The sequence below is a fragment of the Sus scrofa genome, chromosome 1 (genome assembly GCF_054392235.1).
Source record: "Sus scrofa isolate SSC_HxYL_T2T_F1_AM1 chromosome 1, Sscrofa_HxYL_maternal_Yorkshire_Landrace_v2.0, whole genome shotgun sequence".
Lineage (NCBI taxonomy): Eukaryota > Metazoa > Chordata > Mammalia > Artiodactyla > Suidae > Sus > Sus scrofa.
The window spans coordinates 200,703,719-200,726,445 of NC_139383.1; the positions used below are offsets into that span (position 1 = coordinate 200,703,719).

At 36.1% G+C, this 22,727-nt stretch overlaps 1 protein-coding gene across 2 annotated transcripts in view; it reads left to right on the forward strand.

Moving 5' to 3' along the window:
- The window catches only part of MNAT1 (MNAT1 component of CDK activating kinase), a 209,936-nt gene extending 187,530 nt beyond the window's left edge, over window positions 1-22,406 (forward strand). Inside the window, exon 8 of one of the 2 annotated variants that reach the window (XM_021064673.2) lies at window positions 21,950-22,406. In XM_021064673.2, coding sequence (XP_020920332.1) covers window positions 21,950-22,070 — 121 coding nt within the window. In that variant the 3' untranslated portion in view covers window positions 22,071-22,406. 2 annotated transcript variants of the gene reach the window in all.
- The last annotated feature ends 321 nt before the right edge of the window (window positions 22,407-22,727 follow it).

Here is a 22,727-nt window from a genome sequence, read left to right on the forward strand (position 1 = left end):
GGTTGCCGGTTCAATCCCTGCCCTTGCTCAGTGGGTTGACGATCCAGCGTTGCCGTGAGCTGTGGTGTGGGTCGCAGACGCGGCTCGGATCCCGAGTTGCTGTGGCTCTGGCGTAGGCTGGCAGCTACAGCTCCGATTCGACCCCTAGCCTGGGAACCTCCATATGCCGCAGCAGTGGCCCAAGAAATGGCAAAAAAAAGGACAAAAACAAAAACAAAAAAAACCCATCTTACAAAAAAAAAAAAAAGATTTCTAATATTCAAGTTGGATTACATTGCTCATCTACTAACATTTTTATGTGCCCCCATTATCATCTAAAGAATATTCAAGGCATATAAGGCCCTTCACATTTGACATTTAGCATATACAACTTTTTCTCAGGCCTCCAGCCATTCTGTACTCTTCTCCTTTATATCCTCTTTGTCTCTTTACCTGGCAAATGATAGTTGCCCCTTATGTATCAACTTAGACATTATGTTGTCTTCAGACACTCTCCTGACTTCTCCAGGCTTCCAGTTCACTTATATTTAAAAATGGTCTTCACACTAGAATTTAAGCTTGTTGGGGACAGGGACTGTCTTCTCATCTAGCAACTAGCGTGATACTGGTACATAGTTAAGTGTTAAAGATATGTTCATTGAATAAATGGATTCTTTCCAAGAAGATAAAAATTCTTAAGCCGTTTGGTGTCCCCTGTTGTATTTTTTTTTTCCTTACTTCATTTTTTTCACAAAGTATTTACTGCATTGATACAATGTATTGTTTATAGGCACTGGGATGCAGAGATAAGCAAGAATGTCAGTAGCGATAAATTGCCCTAGGTTTCTAGCCAGGGCATTGCCCTGATTCAATCATTCCTAAGTTTGTTCCCCAGATAAGCATCATCTGAGAACTTGGAGCTGGGGTGGGTCGCAGCAGTTTAAAAAAAAAAAAAAAAAAAAAAAAAGGTCTAATTTCTTAACATAATTATCAAATATAGGATATACCAAAGTTTTAAGTTTTAATAATTTTAGTGAAATAAATGCTACAGGTTCATAAAAAGCATTATTGTCTCTTTGAATTTCTTTTACCTAGAGTTCTCTTGTGGTGGGTGTAGCAGGTTAAGGATCTGGCATCACTGAGCAGCTTGGGTCACTGCTGTGGTGCAGATTCATTCTCTGGCCCAGGAACTTCTGCATGCCATGGGTGTGGCAAAAAAAAATTTCTTTGACCTTAGCTTTGTGAAATTTTTTTGAAGTATAATTGAGCTGCAACATGATGTTAGTTTTGGTGCAAAACATAGTGATTTGATATTTCTATACATTACAAAATGATCACCATATAAGTCTAGTTATCACCAGTCACCATACAAAAATAGTACATTAATATTGACTGTATTTGCTATACTGAACATTTCTTACCCATGCCTTGTTTATTTTGTAACTGGAAATCTGTATTTCTTAGTCTTCCTCACCTGTTTCCTCATCCTCTCACCCCTGTCCCCTCTGGCAACCACCTCTTTATTCTGTGCCTGTGCTTCTGTTTTGTTATGTTATTAGTTCATTTGTTTTGTTTTTCAGAACTCACATATAAGCAAAATTATATCGTGGTTTATCTTTCTCTGCCTGACTTATTTCATTTAGCCCATTACCTTTTAGGTCCTTCCATGTTGTTCCAAGTGGCAAGATTTCATTCCTTTTTTATAACTGAGTAATGTTCCATGTAGTGTGTGTATTTACATATACATACCACATCTTTTTAATCCATTCATCTGTTAATGGGAACTTAGGTTGTTTCTATTACCTTAGCTGAGGTAAATATCCATTTGCCTACTGTTCATATGCAGTGAACATAGGGGTGCATATATCTTTTGAAATATAGTGTTTTTGTTTTCTTCAGATAAATACCCAGGAGTAGAATTGCTGGATCATATGATAGTTCTATTTTTAATTTTTTGAGGAACCTCCATAATGTTTTCCATAGTGGCTGCACTAATTTCCATCCCATTAACAGCTGCATGAGGGTTCCCTTTTTTCCACATCCTTGCCCAAACTTGATATTTGTTGTCTTTTTTTTTTTTTTTTTTTTTTTTTTCTTATTAGGGCCATACCTGCAGCATATGGAAGTTCCAAGGCTAAGGGTTAAATTGGAGCTGCAGCTGTTGGCCTACACCACACCCACAGCAATGCCAGATCCAAGCCGCATCTGCAAACTACACTGCAGCTTGCAGTAATGCCAGATTCTTAACCCACTGAGTGAGACCAGGGATCGAACCCACATTCTCATGGATACTAGATTCTTAATCCACTGAGCCACAACGGGAATTCCAGATATTTATTGTCTTTTTGGCAATAGCTTTTCTGACAGGTGTGAGGTGATATCTCATTGTGGTTTTGAGTTGCATTTCACTGATAATTAGTGATGCTGAGAATCTTTTTGTGTGGCTGTTGGCCCATCGGTATGTCTTCTTGGAAAAATGTCTATTCATGTCCTCTGCCCATTTTTTAATAGAGATATTTGTTTTTTTGATGTTGAGTTGTATGACTTCTTTTCATGTTTTAGATGTTAACCTCACACTGGATTTGTTGTTTACAAGTATCTTCTCTCATTCCGTAGGCAGCTTTTTTATTTAATTTCCTTTTCTGTGCAAAAACTTAGTTTGACGTAGTCCCATTTATTTATTTTTGCTTTTGTTTCTCTGCTTGAGACATATTAAAAAAGAAATATGTTTTCTTCTAGGACTTTTATGGTTTCAGGTTTTACATTTGAGACTTTAATCCATTTTGACTTTATTTTTTGTATAAGATGTGAGAAATTAGTCCTGTTTAATTCTTTTGCATATAGCTATTCATTGTCCCCAATACCATGAAGAGCCTGTCTTATTTATTTACTTATTTATTTTTGGCCATGCCTACAGCATGTGGAAGTTCCCAGGGCCAAGGATTGAAGTTGCACTGCAGCAGCATCCTGAGCTGCTGCACCACAACGGACCTCCAAAGAGGCTGCCTTTTCCCCACTGTATATTCTTGCCTCTTTTGTCATAGATTAATTGCTCATATAAGTGTGATTGGTGGGCTCACAATTCTGTTCCATAGATCTATGTGTCTCTTTTTGTACCAGTGCTGTAATTCTGTGATGACTATGGCTTTGTGGTATAGTTTGAAATCAGGAAATGTGATACCTCCAGTTTTGTTCTTCCTTTTCAAGATTGTTTTGTCTATTTGGAGTGTTTTGTGTTTTCAGTTTTGTTTATCTTTTCAAAAAAACACCTATTAGTGTCACTGATCTTTTCTATTGCATTTTTAAGTCTATGTTTCATTTATCTCTGCTCTTAGGTTTATTATTTCTTTCTTTCTACTAACTGTATTTTGTTTGTTTGTTTTCTAGTTTCTTTAGTTGTAAGCTTTGATTGTTTGAGATTTTTCTAGTTTCCTGAGGTAGGTTTATATTGCTATAAATTTACTTCTTAGGATTGCTTTTGCTAAGTCCCATAGATTTTAGATTTTTGTGTTTCTATTTTCATTTGCCTTCAGGTATTTTAAAATTTTCTCTGATTTCTTCAGCAACACACTGGTTGTTTATTAGCGTATTGAGTAGTTTCCATGTGGTTTGGTTTGGGATTTTTGTTTGTTTTTTATGGCTGCACCCATGGCATATGGAAGTTCCTGGGCCAGGGATTGAATCCAAGCTTCAGCTGCAACCTATTCCATAGCTGCAGCAACACTGGATCCTTTAACCCACTGTGCTGGGCCAGGGATCAGAACCTGAGCTTCTGCAGTCAGATTATTAACCCACTGAGCCACAGCAGGGACTCCTTCATGTATTGGGTTTTTTTTTTTTTTGCAATTTTTTTTCCTGTAGTTGATTTCTAGTCTCATATTGTGGTTAGAAAAAAATGCTTTATACAATTTCAGTCTTCTTAAATGTATTGAGGCTTGTTTTGTGGTTTAGCATGTGATCTATCCAGGAGAATGTTTCATGTGCACCTGAAAAGAATGTGTATTCTACTTTGGATAGAGGCTGGTGTTTCCTTATTGATTTTCTGTCTGAATGATCTGTCTGTTGATGTGTGTGGGATGTTAAAGTCTCTACTATTATTGTGTTATTGTTGATTTCATCCTTTACGTTAATGTTGGCTTTATATGTTTCAGTGCTCCTGCAAAGGGTGTATGTATATTTACAATTGTTATATTTTCTTGTTGGATCTATCCCTTTATCACTATGTAATGTTATTATTTGTCTCTTTTATAGTTTTAATTCTAAAGTCTATTTTGTCTCATGTAAGTATTGTTACCTTATCTTTTCATTTCCATTAGCATGGAATACTTTTCTCTATTCCTTCACTTTCAGTCTGTGTATGTCTTTAAATCTGAAGTGAGTCTCTTGTAGCTTTTTTTTTTGTCTCATTCAGCCATTTTATGTCTTTTGTTTGGAGTATTTAGTCTATTTACATTTAAAGTAATTATTGTTATGTATGTACTTATTGCCACTTTGTTCATTGTTTGGGGTTCTTTTGGTTATTTTTTTCTTTCTTTTGTGATTTGATAACTATCTTGAGTGTTATGTTTGGATTCCTTTCTCTTTTGTGTTTGTGTATCTATTCTACGTTTTTGGTTTGTGGTTACCATGAAGTTTAAAAATAGCTTTCTCTGGAGTTCTGTTGTGGATCAGGGATTAATGAACCTGACTAGTATCCATGAGGACGTGGGTTCGATCCCTGGCTTTGCTCAGTGGGTTAAGGATCCAGCGTTGCCATGAGCTTTGGTATAGGTCACAGGAGTGGGTGAGATTCTGTGTTGCTGTGGCTGTGGCATAAGCTGGCAGCTACAGCTCCAACTGGACCCCTTGCCTGAGAACCTCTGTGTGCTGCTGGTGGGGCCATAAAAAGACAAAAAAAAAAAAAAAAAAAAAAAAAAAGCTTTCTCTCGATATATGATTATTTTAAGTTGATAATCTCTTAATTTCTAGCACATTCTAACAATCTTCTATTTTTAACTTCCCTACCTTTAATGTTTTTGATGTCATATTTTACATCTTTTTTCAATATCCCTTAGTTACTTAACGTAGATGTAAGTGATTTTACTACTCTGTTATTTAGCTTTACTGCTAGCATTATACATGGTTGATCTATTTTTACTGTTTGCTTTTACTAATGAAATTTTTCCTTTTGTAGTTTTCAGACGTTTTCTCTTGTTCTTTCAATTGAAAAAAATTCCTCTATCTTTTCATTTTGTTTAACTTTGTTTATAAAATTAGGTGAAACAGTTACCTGTTGTAGTGTCCAAGAGATGTTCTTGTGTGGAAGAATCCCTATACAGTTTCTGTGTACCCAGTGACTTTGGTAGGAGAGCTGGATTTGATGTGATCATGAGTCATGTCTTTCCCCAGGGTGTGCTGGCACTTATCACCTTGGTAGAAGGTAGGGTTGGAAATGGAGGGGCTAGACTCAGAGCCAAGTGTGAGCAGGGGTGGGGGTGGGGGCTTCTCTTCTGCTTCACATCCAACACCACACTATTGGGCAGGGGGATGTCAGTTCCCAAGCTCCTGGAGCAGACCCTCTAAGGGCTGGGTCTAAGCTGACTCTGTTTCTTCTAAGTGTGTGTTTTCCCTATACCAGCGCTATACTTTTGCCCCAAAGGAGAGCAGTGCTGGAACAAGAGGATACAGAGCAGACATTCAGCGTGGGTCTGGGCATGGGCTGTGATAGCTCTGGACACATTCAGAATCCAGGACCACTTGTGAGGTGTTGCCTCAGTAAGCTCCAGTAATGAGTGCCTCTGCCCCATTAGGATGCTCTTCTGAGCTACCTTTGTGTCCTTCACAGCTGAGAATTCTTCTTGATCACTATATCCCTTGCCCTAGTGTAGAACTGCATCACAGAATAGGGAGGGTGGTATGGGTGCACAGCAAGGATGTGGGCGCTTAGCACATGCCTGGCTGCAGGCTGTGGCGGTCCCAGCTGGAGGCAGAGCCCAGGACCACTTTTGATGCACTTCCTTCATAAGCCCAGTAATGACTACTCCTGCCCTGTTCAGATGTCTCCTCAGCCCTAAGCTGGCACGGTCCCTCACAACTGAGCACCGTCCTTGGCTGTGGCAGTCCTTGGCCTAATGTGGAGTTGTGTTTTGAAGCAAGTAGCGCCTGAGCAGGCATGTGGCTCAGGTTAAGGTTCACAACTGGCTAGTTGTGGGGAATAGGCTAGAGTCCAATGCAATTTCAATTTGCTTTCTCTGCCTTGTTTCAAGTTTAAGCATATATTCACACTTTGCATGAGTAGAATATAGGTTTCTTACAGCCCTGCCCTTAGGCCCCTAGATTTCTACCCAGCTAAGGAGACCTTTTTCTCCAGTGTTGGACCCCAGGGCTGGGGCACTCAGTATGTGGGCTCAATTCTCTTATTCACCAGGGAGGGTTCCTTCTCTTCTGTGTCTCCTTCCAGGGGTACAGGTCCCAACCTGATTGTTTCTCTTCCCTTCATACCTGAGTCTGTGCACATTGTAAGGGCCTTAGTTGTACAAGAGTCTTTCTGCCATTCACCTGTTTTCAGTGAGAATTGTTCCCAGATGGAGATATCTTTAGCAGGGGTGCTGAATTCCATAGCCTCCTACTTGACCATCTTGATCACAGTCTGCTTCTTTTTTAACTTTTGTATTTCTTACTGTGGTCTTTTCTTTCCACTTAGAAGAATCCCTTGTAAATGTTTCTTCTAGAGCTTGTTTATAAGCTAATCTCTTTAGCTTTTGCGTGTGTGTGTCTGTCAAACTGTTTTTCCTTAAATCTGAATCATAGCCTTGCCAGGTAGAGTATTGTTGAGTGTAGAGGTTTTTTCCCTTTCATCACTTTATATATATATTATGCCACTCCCTCTGGACTGCAAAATTTTTTCTAAAACATTATCTGTAAAGTCTTGTGGGAGTTCCCTTATCTATAATTAGTTACTTTTCTGTTGCTGTTTTTAATATTCTCTTTTTATCTTTATTTTTTGCCCTTTTAATTACAGTGTGTCTTGATATGGACCTTTTGGTTCGAACTTGTTTGGAACTCCACACCCTCTCCAGCATTTGTTACTTGTAGACTTCTTAATCATGGCCATTCTGACCAATATGAAGTGGTTCCTCATTGTAGTTTTGATTTGCATTTCTGTAATAATTAAGCATTTTTCATATGCTTACTGGCCATCTGTATATCTTCTTTGGAGAAATGTCTCTTTAGGTCTTCTGTCCATTTTGGGACTTCTGCCCATTGGGTTTTTTTGGTGGTGGTTGTTCTTGTTTAATTGTATGAGTTCTTTGTATATTTTGGAATTTAAGCCCTTTGTTGGTTTTGTCATTTGCAGTGATTTTCTCCCATTCCATAAGTTGTCTTTTTTTTTTTTCTTTTTATTGTTTCCTTTGTTGTGCAAATGCTTGTAAGTTTGATTACATCTCATTTGTTTACTCTTGTTTTTATTTTTATTGCCTTGGGAAACTGACCTAAGAAAACATTTGTGGAGTTCCCATCGTGGCGCAGTGGTTAATGAATCCGACTAGGAACCGTGAGGTTGCGGGTTCAGTCCCTGCCCTTGCTCAGTGGGTTAACGATCCAGCGTTGCCGTGAGCTGTGGTGTAGGTTGCAGACACGGCTCGGATCCTGCGTTGCTGTGGCTCTGGCATAGGCTGGCAGCTAAAGCTCCGATTAGACCCCTAGCCTGGGAACCTCCATATGCTGCGGGAGCGGCCCAAGAAATAGCAAAAAAAAAAAAAAAAAAAAAAAAAAAAAAAAGACAAAGAAAACATTTGTACAGTTGATGTCAGAGAATGTTTTGCCTGTTCTCTTCTAGGAGTTTTATGGTGTCATGTCTTATGTTTAAGTCTTTAAGCCATTAGGAGTTTATTTTTGTGCATGGTGTAAGGATGTATTCTAGTTTCATTGATTTACTTGCAGCTGTCTACTTTTCTGAGCATCATTTGGTAAAGAGACTATCTTTTCCCCATTTTATATTCTTCTCTGCTTTAAGATTAATTGACTGTTGGTGTCTGGGTTTGTTTCTCGGCTCCCTATTCTGTTCCATTAATCTGTATTTTGTACCAGTACCACACTGTCTTTATTACTGTAGTTTTGCAATATTGTCTGAAGTCCGGGAGAGTTATGGCTCCTGCTGTTTTTTTTTCCCCATAAGGATTGCTTTGGCAAAACTGGTCCTATATAAATTTTTGGATTATTTGATATAGGTCTTTGAATAATGTCATGGGTAATATGATAGGGATTGCATTAAATCTGTAGATTGCTTTGGGTAGTATGGCCATTTTAATAATATTAATTCTTCCAATCCAGAAGCATGGGATATTTTTCTATTTCTTTGAATCCTCTTTAATTTCCTAGGTATTCTGCCTACTCTCATCACTTTTATTCAACATCATATTAGAAGTCCTAGCCATAGCAATCGGGCAAAAAAAAAAAAAGGAATAAAAGGTATCCAAATTGGAAGAAAAGTAAAATTGTCACTATATTCAGATGACATGATACTATATGTAGAAAACCCTAAGGACTTCATACAAAAATTACTTGATCAATGAATTCAGCAAAGTACCAGGATTCAAGATTAACATTCTGAAATTGGTTGCATTTCTGTATACTAACAATGAAATATTAGAAAGGAAAATAGAAACAGTACCTTTAAAAATTGCTTGTTTTTCTTTTTCCTGTTCAGCTTGGGTGATTTCCATTACTCTTTCTTCCAGTTTGCTGATTAATTCCTCTTTTTCATATAATCTACTATTGATTCCTTCTAGTGTATTTTTTTACTTCAATTAGTATTTTCTTCAGCTCTGTTTAGTTCTTCTTTATATTTTTAAATTCTTTGTTGGACTTTTCACTATTTTCATCCATTTTCCCCTTCAGGTTATTGAGCATCTTAATGATCATTAACTTTAACTCTATTGGGTAAATTACTGTTCTCCACTCTGTACAGTTCTTCTGAGATTTATCTTTTTCCTTCTTTTGGAACATATTCTTCTGTCGTCTCATTTTGCCTGATTCTTTGTTTTTATGTATTCAGTAGGTTGGTTATGTTTCCTGATCTTGGTGAAGTGGTTTAATGTAAGTGACGTCATATGAGGCTTAGCAGCACACTCCCTCTGGTCACTAGAGCTCTGTTCTCTAGGTCTTCCCTCATACATGGGCTGTGCAGCTCTTCTGTTGAGAAGGAGTTGACCACTCTGGGTGCACTGATAGACAAGGCTTGCCCTTGCCTGGTTGGCTGCCTGTCCCTGCCTATATGAGGGCTGCCAGTTGCTTGTGGGAATGGCCACATTGTAGCACAGCTGGCTGTAATGCCAGAGCTTTGCTACCCCACTGCTGGGCATGGGTCGGTCCTCAGGTGCCTGTCTCCAGGGCCCTGGGGGTCCTGCAGCTGTTGCTTTGCCTGCTGGTGGGCAGGGCTGTTTCCTGACATGGTTGGCTTGCTTTATTTATTAATGAACAGTGAGATCAGTTGATTTCTAATGTTCCCTTCCAGTTTTAGAATTCTGTGTTACTTCCTTTACTGTATTGTCTATGCCATCTTTATTCACTATTCCTCTCACTTTATAAAACATTTAAAATTTATTTTTAGTAATCACATGTAGGACTAATCTTAAGTGTATCTTTAAGGATGGATCCCCTTAGTATTTATTTTATATCATTTCAAATAAAATTATCCTACTCTTAGTTCCATAAAACATTAGTTTTTACAAATGGAGGCCAATTAGGAACAAAATATAACCTGAATAATCTTAGTTTGTAATTTGTTTCATTTTTACATTTTGCTGACTCATAGTGGTAGGTCCACCTCAATGCATGATCCAGAGATAAGAATATTATCTGGTTTATTTTATGAACTTTGGAATGACAATGACAGGTGAAATAATTTTTCTCCCAAAAGATATAATTCCAGAAAACAATAGGGCTTTTATCTTTCTTTAATTTTTAAAAGTAATGAAATAAGAAATCTAGGTATTTCATTATAAAGAAGTTTTATAATGTAGTTAAAGCAGGTTCTGTAAAATTAAACTTTAAAAACTTGTGATTTTCAGAACAAGTCACATGTAACTGATTAAAATGTGTTTTTATTTAAAATATTGTACCAGCATGTGCAGGGTCATAACGCATTGGTAAAAAATGTAGTTTGGAAGCAAATCAGAATACTGAAAATAATGCTATAATTTTTTAAATAAGAGGAAAATATTTTCTTTACACATGAAATTTGTGGTCCAAATGGTATTTAACCCACTGACTGACTAGTCTATTAAGGCATTCTATTCCAGAAAAACTTCATTTTTGGTAAAATTGGTTACATTACCACATTACTTATGATAATGGGCATAGATTTTTTTTTTTTTTTCCTCAAAGTGATGCTGTGGTTTTGCTTTTGGAAGAGAGTGCAAGCTTTGTGTGGGCTTAAGTATTAAAAATGTTTTTTAAAAACTTGAAATTGTTATGCATTAAACCAGAATTCTTGGCGCTTGTTCAGATTTTACTGCTTATAGTCACTGGTCCCTTGAGTAGATACTTTATGAACCTGTTTTTACTTGCTGGAAAATAGAATTTTCCATAATTAAGAAAAAACATCAGTTATTTTATCCACTTGACTTTGTCTTTGCTTGTTATTGTTTGCTTTAGAGATTTATCTGAATTATCGACATGATTCAGATTCCAGCCTATGAAATAGAGCTTTTGAGAAGGTGCTTTGAATGGAAAAATAAATATCTTACAAAATATCTAGCTTTGGGTGTGCCTAGTTCTGTTTGAATTTCTTGTTTTTCTTTGCATTTATAACTATACTCCATTATATATATCTTTGAGTATAAAAATGGGTTAACACATTGAGGGTTCAGCTTAAAAGCAGAGGGTGAAAAAATCTCAAAAGAGTTTCCAAATATACTTATTTAAGAAAATACAGATATTTTTATTTTAAATAATGTCATTTTACACTGTACATTTGCCCGGCTCTGTTATTATTGTAGACATCTAATTTCCAGGAAACCGTCCTCTCTTCCTCAGTGACTGATGTACACAGCCTGTCTTCCATTCAGTCCTCTGCCATATTGCTCCACAGCTTCATAATTTGGTGATGACTCTTTTCATTTCCCGTGTTTTCACTTGACATCTATTTTCATTTTTTACTTGACATCTATTTCATTCTTTCGATCTTTAAAAGAATCTTGATTTAATTTAAAAGACTATACTCTCTACTTATAAGTTAGAATGATATTTTTAAAAGTGATGGCTGTTTAGCGAGTAGATATTTATCTTGCTACCAAGAAACTTATCTAACAAGTGGTATATAACGTTTATAAAAGGCCATGGTATTTACAAGAGAAGTAGAGATGAAGTGCTATGGAAATTCAGATGAGGAAAGAAGTAATTCTACCTGGGCAGTCCAGAGGAAGTTCATTTAAAAATGTTAAATATTTTAAACAAAGAGAAGTACAGAGAATAATCTAATTTATAAATATTATAATTCTGCCATTCAGAATTAACAAATATTGTTTTCAAAAGTCTAAAGTAACACCTTTCCTCCTGAACAAAACAGAGAACTTAAAATGCTTTAACATTAGACTTCCTCTTCTATTCTTCTTCTTCTTTTTTTTTTTTTTTTTTTTTTTTAAATAGGGCCACACATTCTAGCATATGGAAGTTCCCAGGCAAAGGGTCAAATCAGAGCTGTAGCTGCTGGCCTACACCATAGCTATGGCAACACCAGAGTGGAGCTGCATCTTTGACCTATAGCACAGCTCATGGCAATGCTGAATCCTTAACCAAATGAGCAAGGCCAGGGATTGAACCCCCATCCTCATGGATACTAGTCAGTCTGTTACTGCCGAGTCACCTTGGGAACTCCTTCTATTATTCCTGATACTTTTGTTACCATTTTGTTGTGGTTGTGGTAGTGTTTTGGTTCATCTTTGCTTCTTGTACCTTGCTCTTCTCATTGGGATTTAATTTCCATCTTGGTGAGCTATCTTCTTTAGTGACTCACATTTTCTCTTTTTTTAAGCCCTGCTAAATTCTTTGTATTTTCCTCATGTGTCTTCTGATTTACTCAGTTTCTCTCTATCTATGGATAATCAACTGCTTAACCTGTTTGTTGAGGTTTTTGTTCTGGTTGTCACCGTTGGATTTTTTTAAAGAAATGTCTGTTATTTTTGTATTTTTCTTATTTATGACATCTATTTCTTCATCTTTTTTAACATGAAATAGACTTCTTTTAATATTTCTTTCAGATTCTCTTATTTCTGGTTCTGAGTGTTAGTTCTGCCATTGTATCTTCTGACTTTTTGTAAGTGAGGGTCATTTTTTAAAAAAACTATGATCCTTTTTAATGGGAGTTGCTTTCCCATGAGTCTTGTTGGATTGTGAAAGCAAACTGATGTAGAGATTCTGACAAGGTCCCATTGGTTTCACTGAGTCTACACCAATTGTTATTCTTAATTTCCTGGGGGTGGAGTAGGCTTGAATATTATGATTTCTTATATATGATTTCTTTTCTACCAATATCTCCAGACGTTCTTATGACTGTCCTCAGACCAGTGAGCAAAATTTTCCTGCAAGTTGCTTTACGAATAGGATAGACATCATTTTGTCGTTCCAGGTTATATGCAGAGAGCCAATTCTAGTTCCAGCTTCCTACCTTTGAGGGGACTACAGCCTGTCTTCTGTTCCTGTATGGGTGTTGCATCACGGGTACCCAGCACTTTTCCACATTTCAGCCTCTGCTTATGCTCTGATTTTGCATTCCCCTATAATTTTTGGCACTTGAGAGTTTTCTGGCTTTTAAACTTAGTTGTTCAATTATTTTTGTCTGTTATATATATAATATATAGAACATTTCTGTCTTACATAGGGAACCTTCTCATGTCTGTATTCAGAATTGAGGAGTTGACATTTTAACGATGGGTTTGGAAGACCAGCAGTGGTGAGGGCATTCCAAGATAAGGAAGTACACTGTGTGGAGAAAAGGGAACCCTCCTACGCTGCTGGCAAGAATGTAAGCTGGTACAACCACCATGGAGAACAGTATAGGGGTTCCTTAAAAAACTAAATATAGAACTACCAAATGACCTAGCAACCTTGCTCTTGGGCTAATATCTGGAGAAACCATAATTCAAAAAGATACATGCCCCAATATAATTTTTTTCTACTATTGTATTAGGGAAATAACAATTAAAAAAAAAAAGAAAAAAATCTGTAAGCAGTATAAAATAAATAAATAAATTTTCCATAAAAAAAAGATACATGCACCCAGTGTTCCTTGCAGCACTATTTACAATAGCCACGACATGGAAGCAACCTAAATGTCCATCAACAGATAAATGGATAAAGAAGATACAGTGTCTATATACAGTGGAATAGTACTCAGCTGTAAAAGGCACAAAAATAAATGCGCAGCAACATAGATAGACCTAGAAATTATTACACTAAGTGAAGTAAATCAGACAGAGAAAGGCAAATATGAGATCACTGATATGTGGAATCTAGAACTTGTAAAACAGAAACAGACTTAAAGATTTCGAAGTTCCTGTAGTGGCTCAGTGGTTAACAAATCCGACTAGGAACCATGAGGTTGTGGGTTCGATCCAGGCCTCGCTCAGTGGGTTAAGGATCTGGCTTTGCCATGAGCTGTGGTGTAGGTTGCAGATGTGGCTTGGATCCTGAGTTTCTATGGCTCTGGCGTAGGCTGGAGGCTACAGCTCCGATTAGACGCCTAGCCTGGGAACCTCTATATGCTGTGGGTGCAGCCCTAGAAAAGAAAAAACAAAAAAAGAAAGAAAAAGAAAAAGATTTCGAAAACAAATTTACGTTTACTAGAGGGGAAACATGCGGGAAGGAGGGGTAAGGTAGGAGGTTGGAATTGATATATACACATTACTATACATAAAACAGATGGGTAACAAGGACCTACTGTATAGCACAGGGAAATTTACTTAGTACTGTGAAATAACCTATATGAGAAAAGAATCTGAAAAGGAATGGATATGTGTATATGTATAGCTTACTTTGTTGTCTGCCTGAAATTAACACAACTTTTAAAGTCAACTATATTCCAATAAAATTAAAAAAAATAAATAAGTAAAATAAAATAAAACAGAAAAAAACCCATCCTGAACAAAGGTATGGAGTGAGTAGTTATGAGGTCTCCTAGGGAATATCTGAAAACCTCATGGTTGACTTTGGCTTCAGTTCAGGGTTCATGGAGATGATTAATGGGAAATATGTTTGGAAAGGTAGGTTGGAATCAAGTACAGTAGGCCTTGAATGGTACGCTAAGGAATTTTCACTTTATTCTACATAGAGCCGGGAGCCAATGAATGTCTATTTGTATGAGAGTGGTGCAGAGCTTTGCCCTAGGAAGATTATTTGGTAATTTGAATAGGTTGGAATGGAGAGAATATCATGGAAATAGGGATCTCAGTTCAGAGACTGTTAACAGTTGTCCATTAAAGAAGCAATAAAGTGCTGGAGTTCCCATCGTGGCTGAGTGGTTAACGAATCCGACTAGGAACCATGAGGTTGCGGGTTTGATCCCTGGCCTTGCTCAGTGGGTTAAGGATCCAGCGTTGCCGTGAGCTGTGGTGTAGGTTGCAGACGTGGCTTGGATCTGGCATTGCTGTGGCTGTGGCGTAGGCCGGTGGCTATAGCTCCGATCCGACCTCTAGCCTGGGAACCTCCATATGCTGCAGGAGCGGCCCAAGAAATGGCGAAAAAGACAAAAAAAAAAAAAAAAAAAAGAAGAAGAAGCAATAAAGAGCTGAAATTAGGTGATAATAGTGGCAGTGAAGATGATATGAGAGGTAAATAGATGTTTGCAGAGAAATAGTATGATGTAGATTTCTCATTGGTATGAAGGAGAAAGAGGATTCCAAATTGACTTTGGGTATATGTCAGAACTATTAACAGAAGAGACACTGAGGGATAGCTTTATCAAGGAAGATGAGATCAGTTATGAATACAGTTGTAGTGCCAGTGGGACACCCAGGGACAGAGGGCTACCCAAACAGAAAGAAAGGTGATAGGGTAAAAGATAGAATGATAGGGTTTAGTAGAACAGAAGTGGTGAATGAAGCCATACATTTCAGAGATGGAGTCAAGAATAGGAGGAGAAGTTAAGTCAAAAAGTAAGCTAGTAAATTAGGAAGGAGGTGGAAGAAGAGAAATTTTGAGAATCTTGTCAAAACAGTAGGAGTGTCGCCCAAATTATAGGCCTTCTTATAGAAGCCAGAGGCTAAGAGCATTTCAGAGCTGGAAGCTATCCTGATTTAGAGTAGAGGAAAATGTTGAGGAGGACCAGACCAAAGAAATGGTCAGTTCATAGGGGTGGGAGTTAAAATACAGGATATGATGAATAAGAGAAAAGAAAGGTTAGTGAGAATGGAAATAATGCAGTTTAACTTTTGGAACAAAATGTACAAGGATATGCATAGGACTTATAAAATAGAGATCTGCACACATATATGCATATATAAATGTATTATATATTGTAAAGTATGTATATAAGTTTTTCTCATTTGTCTTTTAAAATGTAAGTATTGGCATGCTTGGGTTACTCACCTTTTGGATCTAAGCTTAACTATTTCCTTGGAAAGGCCTTTTCTGAACTTGTTCATGTTGACTTCCCTTTTTATCCACACCTGTAGAGCTCAGAGTTTCTTTTTCATGGTATTTATTGCTTAACATCTTTTTTTTTTTTTTTTTTTTTTCTGAATTACAGATTCCATGAGATCATGGAGTTTTTGTTATCTGTTTTATTCTCAGAGTTGCCTCAATATCTGGCAAATAGTAGATACTCAGCAATTTTTTAAAAAAAATTTTAAAGAATGAATGAGCTGCATACATATGAATTTCTGCATTTTACCTGTCCCACGCTTGGGGGAAAATTACTCATCCTGACTTTGTAAAGATGTGATAAAACTTTTAGCACACACCTGTCACTACCATAGTACAAAACTACATTTGACAAACCAGAATGGGCACTGGATTTTTTAGTAGCTCTATTAAAGAAATTCAGAAACTGCAATATTTTTTTTTATAATATCTATTTTAGTTCAACCACAAAAGTGGCGCTTGTTCTTCATGGGGATATACAAAATCTATATATTATTTGTTATTTTTATATGACTGATATGATTTGTTATTTTTATATTTTTCATGAACCTTTACTTTCTCTTCTTTCCCCTGGTTATTATTTTATATCAATTCATAGGAATGAGTATCATAATGTTTTAAGAATCAATATGTAAACTCATTATTTGTACCATTTTTCTGCTTAATCTAAGGACATAAGAACAATACTGAAATTAACCAAACATTATAATAATTGCTGCTGAGATAAACATCTTCTGATTTTGAGAAGCATATTTGAGATTTATCAAAAATCATTTGCTCTATTGGCTATTGTTTATTATCTATTTTCATGGCTCTTTTAATTTTATCACATAGCACTTGATTGCCAAGATATTCTCCTGTATTTATTTGTCCTATATAGATGGAATCTGGCCTTAAAGGTCCATTAGGGAGTTCCCGTCGTGGCTCAGTGGTTAACGAATCCGACTGGGAACTATGAGGTTGCAGGTTTGACCCTAGCCTTGCTCAGTGGGTTAAGGATCCGGTGTTGCCGTGAGCTGTGGTGTAGGTTGCAGATGCGGCTCGGATCTTGCGTTGCTGTGGCTGTGGTGTAGGCTGGCAGCTACAGCTCTGATTAGACCCCTAGCCTGGGAACCTCCATATGCTATGGGAGCGGCCCTAGAAAAGGCAAAAAGACCAAAAAAAAAAAAAAAAGTCCATTAGGTGAGCTATCCAGAACTATCAACAGTATTGTTCATAGAATATGTTATATTTAAGTAGCTATTTCTTGTGTGTGTTTAGTAGTTCATATTCAAATCAAGGAAGTATTCCTTGTAGTTACGTTAACTTTCACTAGGAGCTACCTTGACCTAAATACCCAGTGTGTTCTTTGATAGCAATAAATTGTACAGTTGACTATAGTTATAATTTAGAAAGACTTATCTGAGCAATCTGTAATCATCTCTTACTTGGGCATCACCCAGCTTTAATTTCCAAATCTGTGCTTTCATATTCAGATGGTGTACATGTCTGGAATGATTGGTCACTTTATATCAAGTGTATTTGAAATCAGCTTTAATAAGTAGTTTATTCAAGTTGCATTCTCATGTACTAGCTAGGTAATAAAGTGAAGAGTAGCATCATAACTGTTTGTGGAAGTTTGTTATATTTTTGGTTGGAGTTCTTTAAGCCATGTGTGTTTATGACCAAGCCACCCTCAGAAGTAGGGTGTCAGTTATTCTGACTTGTATTGCTTTCCCCATTTATCTTAGCATATATGGTCACCAATTTCCCTCTGTAAGCAGTTTGTTATCCTGACATTGTAATTGGATTAGGATACCTGAGCACTAACTTAAGTTTTCAGGATGTTTCTGCATTTTGGTGATAACTGTCTGAGCACATTATTGCTCTGATTGTTTTTAAATCTCAATATAGGCTTTAGGTTGTTAATGTGAATCTTTTATAGCTTTGGCTGAATTTCTTATAAGAGCTTTTGGTCTTGACAGCTGAGATCTGCTGGCTGATCTCTCTTAATAGTACTTAGATTTGAATTTTGCAGGCTGGGAAGCAGAACTACTTGGAACTGGTCTTTTAAATGCATGATGGCTTTAAATGCAGACTTTAAAAAATAGGCCACCTTGTAAAAAGAAAAGTATTAGTCTCTAGAGTTCACTCCTTTTCTTACTTTGAACCAGTCCAAGTTTATAACTCAATGGAGTTAAAAAGTTGGACTGTTTTTTTTTTTTTTTTTTTTTAACTTTCCATCGGGCCTGGTAATTCTAGGTGGAAGAAACGAATATGAACTTTACATTTTCATTTAAATTCCAAGAGGAGTTCCCACTGTGGCACAGTGGGTTAAGGATCCAGCATTGCTGCAGCTATGGCGTAGGTTGCAGCTATGGCTCAGATTTGATCCCTAGTCTGAGAAATTGCCACCAGGGCAGCCAAAAAAAAAAAAAAAAAATTTCCAAGATTCTTTGATTCTCTGGAGCCAAAGCATTTCAGAGGTTTTCATGAGGAGGTTATGACTGGAGGGGAAGCATGCTGCCTCTTGATTCTGAATGACAACCCCTGCCCTCTGCCCCTAACTGAGAACTCAAAGCATTGTTGAACAGCACTGAAATGAGCTAAGTCTAAGACTTCAGCCATATGGTCAATATAGGGCTTTTATAGGATGGGAAACAGTAAAAGAATAATCAGAACTCTCTTATGTTAACTGAGAAATTGAAGTCTTTCTGAAGCTAAGTGTAAATTATACCACCTTCTTTGGGAGTAAAGCTGCTAATGTAACAGAAGAAAATGACAGTGTAGGAAATCAAAGTTCAGGAATGAACTTTCAAGTGTGATTTTCTAACACTTAATCCTTTCTTACTCCCCTCTCAGGATCCATTCCCTCCTTTTCCTCCTCCTTCTCCAGAGTCTATTTGAAAGGGATTTTGATGGGTAATGGCAAAGGAAGGCACTTTTAGATCTAAGATAAATTAGGGCATAAGATGCCCTTTGTACAAGAATTATCTGAGACATGCTTTTGAAAACATACTTTTAAAAAAAGCTTTATTTAAGAAAATAATCAAAGGTATGATTTTTAAATCTTTGAGTTTAGTCTGCTTTCAGTAAAAATAAGGCATAGGTACCAAAATAAGCAAACCTCTTTTTTTTCTTTCCTGGTTTCTGCTTATAAGATTTACAGGTATTTAAAATAAACCCATGAAAAACAGAAATACTGTCTTGGGATTGGCTAAATAGTCAGAGCAATTACCTCCAGGCTCCAGAATCCAACTGAGCTTGACTTTTGGAAATAAATTTGGCTAAGACTTCTTCCTCATCCTGTTGTATAAAGGTGTACATGAAATGATACTGACCTCTGCCAGAAACCCCAGGAATCCTATTCATTGATATATTTGTAACGGTCATGAAAGAATTAAAACAACACAGATGTGGATTAATGTGAAAAAGTAGGCAAAACACTAAATTCTCATTGTGTGGTTTCAATAGTGCAGATCCTTTAAAATACTTTGGTTTACCACAATAAGTAAAGGGTTTAAGAACATTAAGGTACCCAGAAAATAAAAGCCCACAGTTGGATAACAATAATGAAGTTTTATCATTTTAATTGAAATTAATGTACGTTGCCATGGTGAAAATAGGTTGAAATATTTAACAATAACTGTTTTGTGCAACCCTAGAATTCAAAAACAGCAACGTAAATAAGCAAGTCTTTAACAAATCATACTTCAGATATATTTAATGTAAATGATTGCTAGAGGAAAATGTATTTTTTTTCAATGCTATGCAAAGAAGTTTTAATGGACTTGATTTTGGCAGTGAGAATCTACAACTTAGCATTAATAACTCAAATTTTTAAATATTTGCTCATAGCTCTGTTCAAGAAATACTGTTCAAGAAATACTGTTTTCAAACACTAATCATTTTAAATAAACTTTTAAAAACACATTTATGACATAAATGAGTATTAACTGTTTATTACATTTTACCTATAAAAAGTTGAACTGTTACATATACTCTTTATGGAAACAGTGCACAGTAATAAATTAAAAGATGCAACTGTTTTGGATATTTTACTGGTGGTCCTGTGTTTTCCTGCCAGCAGTGCAGCTGTTTCAGGTTTCTCAGGATAACATATAAAAAGTTGTATGTACACTGCAAGTTTATGCTTGAATTGCCAAGCCAGAGATGGTATGACTCAACTTTCCCAGAAGCAAGTTGTACCAAAATGTGATGAATCAAAACAGCTAGTTGACAGTGGTTTGTATCACAGTTATGAAAACCAGTTCTCATTTATGATGGTTTGCTTTGTAAGGCTGACACATTCTTCTGTGGTACTTGAGCTGCCATGAGTAAACAGTCATTAGACTTTGCTTTTGAGTGTCTGAGGAAAGTGAAGGAAGGTGTCACAACATTATCTGGGTTTATGGATAAAAATTACCTAGAAACTTGTATCAGGAATGGAATATTTCATTTCTAAAATACCTGTAAAAATATTACTCATTATTTGTATGTTACTAAATTCTTAGGGAAGAGAAATTAATTTTATTGCTATTTCAGGTTGATTTTTAGACTGAGGTGATTTAACACTTACTGCATTTCTCATGCATCAGTCTTAAGAGTGGACATTTTATTGCATCCTGGGAGGTAGTAAGCAGATACCTTTATGGCCATGTAGTAGATTTGGTGAATCCCTATTTAAATCCTGAGCGACCCAAGGTTTTGACAATGACAATAGCAGTAGTCTCCAAAGTAGGATATAGCTCCCTGGGGTGTGTAAGATGGGATGTAGGGAGAAAATATTAGAACTTTTATTTAAATATTTTAATCTCATCTTATAAATGTTTTAAATTATATATTATATATTTTATATTTTTGTATTATATATATTTGATATGCTTACTATATTAATATCTGTATTTTATATTACTATATAATAGTATATACTATATTAATTCCTTGTATATATAATTTTTAAACAAGTATACAGATTCTGGATATGGATGTTCAAATATTTTTACTGCTATAAATATACCATCAAAAAAGTTTGGAGATCGTTGCTCAATAAATATTAATTTCCTTTCTCCTTTCACTTCCCCCGTTCACCCCTGGCAGAGAAGCAAAGAATTGCGTTAACACCTTGATTTGTGGCAATGTGAATAAATTAGAGTCAGTTCCAGGAGCTTATGCGTGTCTTACATTGACTGCTTTTTCTGTTTGGCCTTTTATATTGCCATATATTTTTTAATCACACAAGCTTATTAAACATGGATACAAATGAAAAACAGACTTGTTATTATGTTAGAAATAATAAGTTGCTCATGCATCAAGACTTTGACACACAGGAAGTCTGAATCAATGAGTAGAAAAGTTTCCAAGTTATTAAAATGTTCTGGTACCTGATTTATTCATTTGCCATAACCGTAATTCTAAGGCAGGTGAAGCTCCTTTACTTCCTGAGGCCTGAAGAAACAATATGGTTTCTCAAACTAGGCATTAAAGCAAAGCTGAAATGTTTGTTTTCCTACAGTGCTGATAGTCATGCTAACAAGTTGCCCCTCTTCAGCTATCGTTGTCCCATATTTTGAGGCTTGTTTATGTACCTTTATGAAGGTAGAAAGTTTTAAAGGCTGAATAACATGTGTGTGATTGAAGAAAAATAGTGTCTGTTACAGTCTTTTGAGATCGGTTCAAGACTCTTCTGTATTTACAATTTAATTGGGACATTCTTTTGAACTTAGGTTCACTTTCAGAGATTTCTTGGACATGTACTTTTCTAAAGATTCCTTTAAGGAGAGAGATAATATGTTGTAATATTGAAGTAATTGTGAAGTAACTAGTATGTTCTCTTTATTATTTCTTTAGGAATTTTTTCAGAATATATTTATGTAAAACATTCAATATTTGTGTAAAATATTAGTGATAGTATTATGATATACATTTACTTTTTAAGAGTATTCCAGGAATTTGACAGAACAATGTAAATCAATTATAGAAAAAAATAAAAACCTAAAAAAAAAATCATTGCCAAAACCTTAAAAAAAAAAAAAAAGAGTATGCCAGGAAGAAGAGTAGCAGTTGGGTACACAAACAACAGCCATCAAAATAAATTAGTTATGAAAATTGAAATAGGGAATGTTTTAATAGCAAGTATTATTTTTAAAATCTCCTTGAGAGCTGTCTTTGGATCTTAATGTAATGTGTTTTATAATTTAGAATTGGTATGTTTCCTTTTAAAAGGTAATAAAACATTTATAAAGTCTGAACATTTCAATCTTAGAATTCTTTTTAACATTTGAATCAGTTTTCCTATAGCTTTTTAAAGTGTTATCAATTTATATGTGCTGTCTATATCAAAGCTACACTTTTTTTTTTTTTGTTTTAGGTATTTAAACCATGTCAGAGCTGCTTCTCCACAGGACATTGCTGGAGGCTATACTTCTTCACTTGCTTGTCACAGAGCACTACAGGATGCATTCAGTGGGCTTTTCTGGCAGCCCAGTTAACCTTTATTTCTCCTCTATAAGATTTGGACCTTGGAGCCAAACCAGGGAGCTAGCGAAAGTAAAGCAGACTTGTAAAATTATAGCCATATGCAGATGCACAACAATGGTACTACCACTAGAGCTGTGTTAAAGTATTTATAGAGAGAAAATTTCAGAACTAAGCCAAGTAATATAGTGGATAAATATTTGTGAAAAAGATTTATTTTTTATTCATATTTTTCTGAGAGAGATTAAAGCTGTAAGCTTCATCTGATGGAAGATGTAATTCACCTATGTATGTTTAAGGTTGACAGACTTGTAAAATCTTTTTAAAAATAAAGCTAGACTTTATATTAAGTTTTGTGGTTTTTCTCTTATTACAGTGTTTTACTTGAACACATTTAAAAATGCCATTTTGAATATGACATTTACTGTTAATATCCAAGTCTATTATTTCTTCTCATAAAATGTTCCAATTTTTTCCCCCAATGTCTTCTTAATACTAGTCCAGACAAGTGGATATTATCTCCTTCTACCAGCAGGTTGTGGCAAGTAAAACCTGACCTGTGATAATGTTGCTCTTTCAGTATTAGGAATCCAGTCCGCCCCCCCCCCCCCGCCTTTTTTTTTAGGGCCGCACATGCGGCATCAGTGCCTATTTTGAGCAGTGGAAAGTGA